The 10,763-nt window shown below is 42.4% G+C and overlaps 1 protein-coding gene across 1 annotated transcript in view; it reads right to left on the bottom strand.

The window, feature by feature from the left end:
* col17a1a (collagen, type XVII, alpha 1a) overlaps nt 1-7,711 on the bottom strand; it is a 58,524-nt gene extending 50,813 nt beyond the window's left edge. The window contains exons 1-8 of the mRNA XM_063208641.1: nt 7,589-7,711; nt 6,346-6,419; nt 5,617-5,667; nt 4,866-5,024; nt 3,921-4,166; nt 2,408-3,023; nt 1,714-1,898; nt 1,249-1,422 (exon numbers count right to left, since the gene is read on the bottom strand). Of these exons, the coding sequence (XP_063064711.1) occupies nt 1,249-1,422; nt 1,714-1,898; nt 2,408-3,023; nt 3,921-4,166; nt 4,866-5,024; nt 5,617-5,667; nt 6,346-6,409 (1,495 nt within the window). The 5' untranslated portion in view covers nt 6,410-6,419; nt 7,589-7,711. The remainder of the gene's footprint in view (nt 1-1,248; nt 1,423-1,713; nt 1,899-2,407; nt 3,024-3,920; nt 4,167-4,865; nt 5,025-5,616; nt 5,668-6,345; nt 6,420-7,588) is intronic.
* Nucleotides 7,712-10,763: the final 3,052 nt, after the last annotated feature.

The raw sequence follows: 10,763 nt of genomic DNA on the forward strand, positions 1-10,763 counted from the left end.
TGTTTTGTTTGTTTGTTTGTTTTTGCTTTTTGACCAGTCACCGGAAAAATCATAAAATGGGTGGGGCCAAAATGTGAGCCTGAAACCACAGCAAGTAGTGGTGTCAACAATGATCGATTCGGCGATCCGAATCGATGCGGGGCATGGACGATCCAGAATCGATCCGGCAAGTTCCAGAATCAATCCGGCAATTTTTTAAAGTTTCAATTACTTCCATGGATATTTCGGGAGCAAATGAATGTTAAATTAAATAAAAGCACTTCAAAACATTGCAAGACTGATACAGACTGATACAGAAAACAGCCAATAAATTGTTGCTCAGTATCTGACTACTTGTATTGCCTCATCATGGCAGATTAAACATTTGCTTTGCGTTCAGTAGAAATGTAATGCATTGCAATGCATTGTAGAATTGAATCGGATCGGATCGGATTGGATCTAATAGAATCGAATCGAATCGGATCTACTACTTCCCGAATCGTGATCGAATCGGATCGTGAGGGCAGTGCCGATCCACACCACTAACAGCAAGGCAATCTTCCTTTTGGATCATTTAACACTCTGGACTCCAAGGGGTCACCCGTGACCCATTTTGACCACCACCCTCACTGCTAACTGAGAGGACAGTGAGGTCCGTCAAGTTCTTGGTTTAATATAGTTTGATATAATTTAGTCTACTTAATTCAGAAACGTAATTTTTCACTTATTTTTTTTGGTCAAATGGTGTATAATATCAGAGAAAATGTACAGTAAGAATGCAGCTGCAGTGCCAAAGGCAGTACCATAGGGGCGATAGTGAGCAAGCGCAGAATGAAAAAAAAATAGCCCCGTCGACTTCTAGTCATTTTTCACTTGCTTGCGATCGTCTCCTACTGTAGGTAATAGTAGAGCAGTGTCTCTCAAACTCTTTCAGACCAAGGACCACAAGGACAGTTGACAGGTGCTAATTTGGCACTGCTGATTTCAATGCACATCACTTTTAATTCACATTTATAATCCTGTCTTGTTGGGGTGGAAACACGACTTCAGCTATGCATGGCTTGGAAATAATGTCACGAATATAGCCTACTGCGAGCTTGTCTTTGGAAAAGTAGAAATCCCCTCGCGGACCACCTGAGCTGTGTCACGGACCACCAGTGGTCCCCGGACCACACTTTGAGAATCACTGTAGTAGAGTCAATGGAAGCAGACAGGCTCATTTGAAGACTCCAATAACATGCACATCAGCCCCTCATTCCTGATAAATACCTGATCGCGTTGTGCTGAGAACCATCTTCCTCTCCACGGGGAGAGGCGAGGAGTAGGCCATGCCCGACGACGAACCCTTCCTCCCGCTCACAACACCTCCACCACCTCCTCCTCCCGCACTCATGGAGGTGGAGCTGTACTTGGTGACCTTAGTCAACGAGCCGGATCCTCCTCCTGGTGAACACGGAAACACTTTACATTACGGCACTTAATAATCTTTGTTACACTTTAAAGGATAACTTCTGCCAGCTTAATAATATTTGGAGTAAGTGTTAAGAAGGTCTGTAATGTAAACAAAGTCTGCCCCCATTAGAATAGCTCAAATCTCGGAAAGGGCTGAGCCGAAATACTTAATATTACAACTTGCTAATGAGGTGGTTTTCTATGGTCTATTTCTGTGTAATTTCATGGTAATCGCCGGCGATCCCATCTGCATGAAAGGGTTAAACGTGTTACCAATGTTACCTGCTCCTGCAGCCCCAAAGGAGGCTCCCACGGAGGTGCTGTACTTGGCCAAGCTCCCACCTCCTCCTCCACCTCCTCCTCCTCCTCCCCCTCCGGACATCATCATGGAGGATGAGGAAGATGAACTTGCCCCTCCCCCACCAGATGAGGAGCTGTACTTGGTGGTGGTCGTGACCATCTTGGAGCTGGAGACAAAAGCAGGACAAGACGAGTTTTAGTTGAAACACATTATGAGACACAATAGAATACAATTGAATTGCATTGAAATTAACTGAGCTGAATTGAATTGAATTGAATTGAATTGAATTGAATTGAATTGAACTGAACTGAACTGAACTGAACAGAACAGAACAGAACAGAACAGAATCGAATAGCTAAGCAGACCAAGTTTCATACATGCGCTTCAATTCTGGTATACAAATTAACAATAGGCAATACAATAGTATTGTAAAATATACTGTGTGTCATAACACAATGTTACGACAATGCTAACATTCAATTCAAGCATACAAATTGGCGAATAATATTGTTTGGTAAGAGAAGGCGAGAGCATTGAATTGAATTGAATTGAATAGAATAGCTAAGCAAGCCAAGTTTCACTCCTATAGCTACTTGTATGCACTTTATGTACATGATTTTGCGCATGATTTTCATTCCAGTAACATTGTTTGGTAAGAGAAGGCGAGGACATTACCTGGAGATCACCTCTCCTCCACCTCCACCTCCACCACCTCCTCCTCCTGCTGCCACTACCATGGCTGCGCCTTCTCCTCCAGAAGAAGACATGGCGGCTCCTGCTGAAGACCCTGAGGAGCTGGAGCTGGAGATGACCTTAGTCACCACCGTGGAGCTCCCACCTCCTCCTCCTCCTCCTCCTCCTCCTCCTCCTCCTCCTCCTCCTCCTCCTCCTCCTGCTCCTCCTCCTCCTGCTGCTTCTACTCTCACAGATGAGGAACCTCCTGAAGATATGACCTTGGTAACGGTGGTGGACCTGGAGCTTGAAGAACCTCCTCCACCTCCTCCTCCTCCTCCTCCGACCTCTACACTAACTGCTTCTCCTCCTCCTGCGCTGAAAGCAGCACCTCCAGACGATGAAGATGAAGATGAGGAGATGACCTTGGTGACGACGGTGGAGCTAGAGCCCTCCAGCCTTGCTGCTCCTTCTCCTCCTCCAACTGCAGTGGAAGAGGATGAGGAAGATGATGAAGATGCCTCCTGGGTGGAGGTACCAGTACTGCTGCTGCCGGTGGTGGTGGTGGTGTACTTGGTGACTGTGACCGAACTGGAGCCTCCTGATGCTAATGCTCCTCCTAGTAAAAATACAAAAAATCGGATATTATTTTAATGGTTCACTATTACAGTGGATCTACCACATTAGGTACAGTGTAATAACCAGTGTAGCAATATTTAATACCATGTAACACCAGTGTAATACCATGTACCAACCAATCCTAACCCTAACCCTAGCCCTAGATATAAGTACAAAATTGGTATATGGTCTTCCACTGCTATTACATGGTATTAAATATCGTCACCCTGGTTATTACACTGTACCTATTGTGATAGATCCACTGTAATAGTGAACCATTAAAATAAAGTGTAACCAAAAATTCAGTACAAGTTGAATCGAGACTCTGCACATCATCCCTGAGCTTGGAGGTGCATCACAGTGGGACCCACAACAGCTGAAGAGAAAAGTTGGAGCACACTGCAGCGTAAAGATGCAAACATTTTGATGTTCATGACATCTTCAGATGTTTCAATGTTTACGACATCTTCTTTAGACTGGGGAATGCTAGTCGTTGTTTGCACATTGTAAATGGTTAACATTTTAAGGTACAGTGCGCTGCTCCATAACAATAATAAATAATAATATTATTTTAGTAATGCCAATAAAGCGCTTTATTTATCAGTTGCAAACATAGCCTATACATAAAATCATAGATGATGAGCAGTCACTTTTTTGTGGTGCTTGTTACTGGATGCTGTTCAAGATGTGAAAGAAATGACTCAACGTTTGCGGCCTTACAAAATTCAAAACTTGAAAAGCACTCCAAAAAGTATATTTAAAAATGTCTTTATTATTATGACATGACCACTAAGGACGTAAACATTTTTCGCTTCACTTTCACTCCTTCAACAAAAAAAACGTCATTTAGTAACAATGAAAAAGGACACAAGGAAGAATGACCTCTAAATGACCCTACCTGACTCCAAGTCTCCTTCTTCATAAACCACCAGCCCCTCCAGAAGATCCCCTGAAGAGGAGGAGGACAGGGCTGAGGAAGATGAGGACAAGGAGGAGGAGGTGGTGGATGAAGAAGCTGCTTTCTTGATGATGCTGGTGCCGCCAGAGGAGGTGACCCTGGTGGTGACCCTGCTGGTGGTGGAGCCTTCACCTGAGAAAGACCCGGACGCCCCCTCCCCGCTGTCTACTGACAGACCACTGGAGGCTGGTGTGGGTCCGTGGGTAAGGAAGAAAGAAATGGACAGAGTGAAGGTTAGAGAGCGTTTCTCAAAAGCGTAGTAGTTGTTAGGCAATAGCAACTTGGGTAGACGCCAATGGGAAATTGCATTGTAAACAACAAAGTAGCTAACCTTGGCAGTAGTAGCCTACCTTGATTAGGAACTATGGTTTTGAGAAATGCACCGCAGAGTTGTATAAACTCAACACATTACAACACTACTAGTACTAGTATGATAAACCATACAATATCATACCACTAGTGTTGTAATTGTAATAGTACCTCTACTTCTACTTCATACAACTGTTAGTAAGGCCACCAAGAAGGTCAGGCTAATGAAGGTCAAGGTTATCAAAGTCAAGGTCTAGGACTAGGTCAAGGTGAACTGAGGGGAAAGTCAGATCAGTCACATCTCCCCAAAACAACATCTCCACTCTCATGCAAAGCCAAAGGGCACTAAAACAGCTAAAACATACATGAGTTGTCGAAATTGAATTTAAAGGTAGCTTGAATATTTTTTTGCTATTCACATATTGAAGTATTTCCAATTTTTAGCCTCGCTTGTTCATTTTGAAGGCCAAAATAATGCCAAAAGTCAACATGAGAAGCGCAAAAATCTGAACACAAGGTTGAAATCTGAATTTCTCAATAACTGCGACTTCTTGTGTCTTTTGTGTGCTTTCTCACAGGAAGAGATGACATAACTGCTGCTGCTACTGCTGCTGCTGCCTCCACCGCCGCCACTCTGAGTGATGAACTTCTTCTCCACTAGCGTTGCACCGCCACCAGAGGCGCCACTGCTGCTGCTGCTGCCGGAGGAGAGCACTCGAACAGAGCTGCTGCCCTCTGGTGGTCAAAATGTGGAATGACAAAAAATCAATAAGTCATAAAAACACACACCCAAACTGCTGCTCATAGAGTACTTGAACACACATGCCCAGATTTATGCTCCTCTAAATTTGACTCCAAGCCACCATTTTACATCACACCTGTGAGAAATATACATACAGCTGATGTCTTAACTGTTATACAGACTTAACCTCTTAATAGAGATATTGTAGCATACTGACAGTGTTGGTTAAAATGGTGCATAAAACATGGATGTAGCTTTATTTACAGCTTATCCCTCTTATCACATCAATTAACCAATTGATCAATCAACTAATGAAGAATTCAGACACAAGTGCATTAAATGCAATGCCACAATTGTTACCACATAATAACATATATATACAGTTTTGATAACGGTTTAATTTCAGTTTGTGCGTAGTTTGTGTAGGCCCATGTACCAGTATGTGTACTTAATGTAATGAGAACCAATTAAAATTTGAAGTTACAAGTTAAAAAAATTGAAATGAAAATTAAAAAAATAAAAAATTGAAATGCTAAAAATCATCCAATAACTATAATAAAAAACCCAACCCAAACACAAACTCACTTGGGGGTAACGATGTCAGTCTGGCTGAGGTGGTCAGTGACTCAGTGATAGCTGAAACACACACATAGGGGAGTCTCGCTCAAATAAGTAGCTACTTTTGAAATTGGTAACGGTTGATACCAGTGCCAAGGGCACACAGGATGCTGAATCGTGAATTTCACGACACAGACGCTAAGAGCTACCTTGAGGGGACAGGGGCCTGCGATTTACAGGAAGAGGAGAAATGGGAGATGAGAGAGGGCAAAAAAGAGAGATCAGACAGAGAGAGAGAGAGAGAGAGAGAGAGAGAGAGAGAGAGAGAGAGAGAGAGAGACAGGGAGAGACAGAAAGAAAGAGAGACAGGGAGAGGCAGACAGACAGACAGACAGACAGAGTGCGTGTGTGCATGTGAGTGTGCAGCATGTGTGTATTTCAAATAACACGCTCTGTCTCTGTCTCTCTCTCTCTCTCTCTCTCTATCTCTCACACACACACACACACACACACACACACACACACACACTACCCCCCCCCCCCACACACACACACAAGTCACTCACTCAAGTCATAATTGCACTTCATTTATTCCTACTCATCCAGCGTGCCCTATAGCTTACCCCTAGAAGCCATGTCACACACATCATGACAGCAATGGAGAATTAAACCATTTTGCTCACGCCAACAACACAACAACATGCTGGATACCGTGCAGCTTATCATCTGCTTCAGATGATGAAGAAAAGAACTCACCTCTGGCAGACCCTGCCGCGCTTCCGTCCGCGTTGATAATCTTCGTAGATGTTAACTGGTCCATTCCATGTTCACTATTTCAAGACAAAACATGTATGCTTCATGAGCACATACATGAGAACTATGACAAGAATGGAGAAATCTTTAGAAGAAGAAAAAAAAACAAGAAAGAAAAAGAAAAGCATAGGCCCATAAAAGTAGCTGTCTCTTTCCCCCTCACCAGAGACTAAGCAGCGCATTCTGCAGGTGACCTACACAGAAGTTACTAAGGCATTGTAAAGGCCTTATTGCTCCGTATGACAGGTGAATTCCCAAAGAGGCTGTTTTCTTTTCTTACCAGAACCAGAAATAGACTACATTACTTTTTTGGGGAAACGTCCCTCAAAATCAACTTACAGATTTTACAAAGCTCTTGATACCTCATCCCTGCAGAGCCAAGCGCAGAGTCAAGCTGAAAGCTTTTCAAAAGAAATGCTCATGTCGTACATCAGTATGTCTATTCCAGAACTTAAAACTTGAGAATTTGGACGAAAATCAAGACCTTCCTGGTCTTGCTTTGATCACAAGCAATGATTGACAACCTCAGTTCCACCTCGTAGCAGTGTTCAGTCCAAAATAAAAACACATTTTGTAACCTTTAAAAAAAACGTTCATAAGGTAATCCAAGGCTGCTCTGATGAAAGACAGATTAATCTATGCATTTTTTCTTTTTACTTGTTCAAGAAGCATCTTTCAAATCCAATCTTGACCCTATGAAAGACTTGTAGGCCTGGCCAATCAAATGTACAAATCTTTTAATACAACTAGCACTTGACTGAAGAGGCAACAGACAAATTCCACTTCAGCTCTGACACCAAGTAATTGGTCCAAAACAATAACAGATCTTTTTAGATCTTTTTTGGAAGAAGACACACTCCGTCAAAACGTTAGTCGTACTTGTTGCACCATTATAAAGTTACAGAAAAAATCATATCCTGTGCGCTCCATTCATCCTTGGCCCAGACTCTCTGAAGTGGACCAGCTTGTTTTCTAGCTGTCTACAGTCCTGGGGTGAATTTCTCAAAACCAAAGTTGCTTACTACATTAGCTACTTTGTTGTTTTCAATGCATTTTCCCATCGGCAACTACCGAAGTTGCTAACAGGCTAATAACTTCTCTTTTGAGAAACTCACCCCTGGACTGTGAGCACCAAGAGGGCTCGAGCGCCAGCAGCGACCTCCTTTCCCAAATAACAGATCTTTACCTATTCAAGAAAGGCCTTTCATTATCCAATGTTGATATGCTGAAAGCCTGGTATAGGGCAAGTCAAATCCACAGACCACTCAACACAACAGCAGAAAACGAGCGATTCGACTGAACATGTGATTCAGTCATTGATGCCTGCCAGCTCAATCAGACCTGAAGCCGTGCGCTCAATCCATGACCACAGGAGTGATAGCGTCAGTCTGTCATATTTATTTTATATCCTGACCTATAAAATGAAGAAGAAGAAAAACATATTCTGAGAGGGTGGGGATTCTTGTTGGCAGGTGCAGAGGCCTGTAGCCTACAGTACCTCAGGCATTAGAAAACGGCATAGTGAACCAGTTGGAACCTGGTCTGACTGACGTAGGGTAAAAAGCCTGTGGACACGAGTATCGCTTGAATGCAAATCGAAGTCACGTTTTGGTTTTTGCTTGCCATTTTTTGAGTTCATCCAAGAAAATGCTCCTTGAGGGAACAAAAGCCTAGAAAATTCCCAGGCTTGCACAAACAAACACACTATACTTCTGAAGAGATCTCAACATCCCATGCCTCACATTTCTGGCAAAGAAAGCCAGGTACAATATATTCATTTGTGTTGATTGAAGTCACATTATTACTTCTTTTTTAGCTCACACAGCTCCCCACCACACTCATATTCCTCACAGTAGCCTATTGGTAGGACAGAGAGTCAAGTAAAGCCAAGTGGTTTTCCAAGTGTTTTTTTTCACAGTAGCCCCCCCTCCAAATACTGTGTTAATTCAGTGTTAAATTAACACTGCATGCTTACTGTGCTGGTTGTTTCTTTTCTTGGTTATATCCTGAGCATGCACAGAAGGGAGGGTCTACCTGTAGAAACACAATTACTAAGCCTTTAAACATCAAAATCATCTAAAAGTTCCTAACCCTACTGTGGTACAAATGGTAGGGCACCCGGTTACTATGCGGACAACTCAGGTTCGAGTCCCCGTCCGGCTTGGGTCCTTGCCGGCCCTTTCCTGTCTTTCGCTCCCCACTCACTTCCTGTTGTTTACTGTCATTTACTGTCCTGTCAAATAAAGGCAAAAAAGACACCCCCAAAAATCTCGGAGTTCCACAACAGCCAAGAAAATGCACCCGAGGGAAAATCCCCATACCTCCATCAACAAAACTCCTCTCTACAAAAACATCAAAAACATCTCTGTACCAAAGCTCCCAAAAACACCCACATTCTTCAGAATAGTCTAGCAATCCAGTGAATTAGTTGTGCAAACTGTGTTCACATTTTTGGGCAACAAAGAGAACAAAGGTTACCTGAAAAAGCACAATTTATACTTGCCTAAACTGTCTAAAGAATCAAATTCCCAATCAGGCCCAAAACCACCCCAAATAGTGTATGCCTTGGTAGAGAGATATGGGAGTAGAGTTAAAGCAATGCTACATGGATCCATTGACTTTCACTAGCTTAGCGACATACTCCCTCTTTTAACTTGTCTTAAAGCAAGACAACGCTTAACATGGAAAAATAAGACACTTTACCACCTTTATAAACCCCAGCCAACGATTTTAACTTAGCCCCAAAATAGTGGCATACCCCTTTAATTTACCCAGGTCGGATTCGAACTTGGGTCCCCATGGGCAGGTTTTCCGATTCAGTACAGTATGTGGTATGGTGCATTAGCCAATCAATGTGAAGGACCATACTTTTATACATTTGCTTTGACACAATGCAAGATTTCGATGAAATTGGAAAGACAAATTGAAGACCAAAATGTCCCTTCTTCTGTCTTTAAATACAGTGTTCAAGATCCTACCCATTTACTGCTGGTTTTCATCCACCTGTTAGTAAGGTCTATCTGTCTGTCTGCCATAACCAACAATATAATCTCCTCATAGAGAAAACAAAATCTCCTCTTGTGGACAAAGAGATTGTAAAACATCTTCAACAACAGTGCATTCTCCAGTAGGCCCTATTAATTCAAGACTCAACACTAAGTAAATTATATATACCCACAAAAGCCAGAAATCTCATGTTCATTTTTCTGTCTTTTTGTGTAATTCAAAATCCCAGAGATGTTTGAATCATATTCTAAAACGGTGTAGGCCTGTAGGTAGGCCTGTAGGTAGGCAAATCTACCTCACATGGTGGACGCTGGAACCAAAAAGTCTAAACAGAGAAAACATCAGCACTCTCAAGAAAACATTTCCAACAGTGGCAAACATATTTTTAAATCATGTATGACTTTGATTTGTATGCCATTGTGATATTGATTAAACACAACACATTACATACATTTTCCTTCTTGTTGTTTTCACTTTTTTGATCCACTAAGATTAAGAACCTGTTATAGGAGAACACATGTGTTGCAGACTTTGTTTTTGTTGAGCATGTTTGGAGCTGAGTAGACAAGTTGAATCCCTTTGCACAGGGTCTATGTTATGACCTTACTGTCACCACAATTGTAATGACCAAGTCTTCATCTGGTACTGTACTTCAGGCTGCCTCTCAATAATGTCATGACAATGCTGTTATGATGTAGAGTCCTTTCAGTCATCTGCGCAAAGAAGCTACAGTGTGCTGCGAAAAGAAATAATCAACAAGAAATAGGCCCTATAGTAGACCAAGCCTACCCATTTGCAGGCAATAATGATTTTTGAAATACATGTTTGGTTTATGCTATGTGGTGTGTGTGTGTGTGTGTGTGTGTGTGTGTGTGTGTGTGTGTGTGTGTGTGTGTGTGTGTGTGTGTGTGTGTGTGTGTGTGTGTGTGTGTGTGTGTGTGTGTGTGACATATAGGCTAGCTGTAGCCTGCTCCAAGCTGCAATTGCCTTTAACTCTGTGCCTTGTCACATATTTCCCACCCTGAAACATAAAACAACACAACTTAAGTTATGTAGGCTACTGTATTTGACACCTGTTACACTTGATCACCTCGAGATGTAGGTAGGCTATGCTGCCAGCCAGGTAGGGGTCCAACACAGAAGGCTGCATTGTTGATTTCAAGTTAATTGAACACTGTTCGTGTTTAATTAACACTGAACAAATGTACTGTGAGTGTGTGGTCTATTTAATAGGCCTTTTGAATGCATTGTATAGCCTTTAACGTGTAGATCTGCGCATGCAAACTCTCAGGACACAACTCTCACTTGCTGGAAGATGCCAAATTCAAGACTTTGAAAACGTTCAGCAGGGACAT

The sequence above is a fragment of the Engraulis encrasicolus genome, chromosome 1, assembly GCF_034702125.1.
Source record: "Engraulis encrasicolus isolate BLACKSEA-1 chromosome 1, IST_EnEncr_1.0, whole genome shotgun sequence".
Classification (NCBI taxonomy): Eukaryota; Metazoa; Chordata; class Actinopteri; order Clupeiformes; family Engraulidae; genus Engraulis; species Engraulis encrasicolus.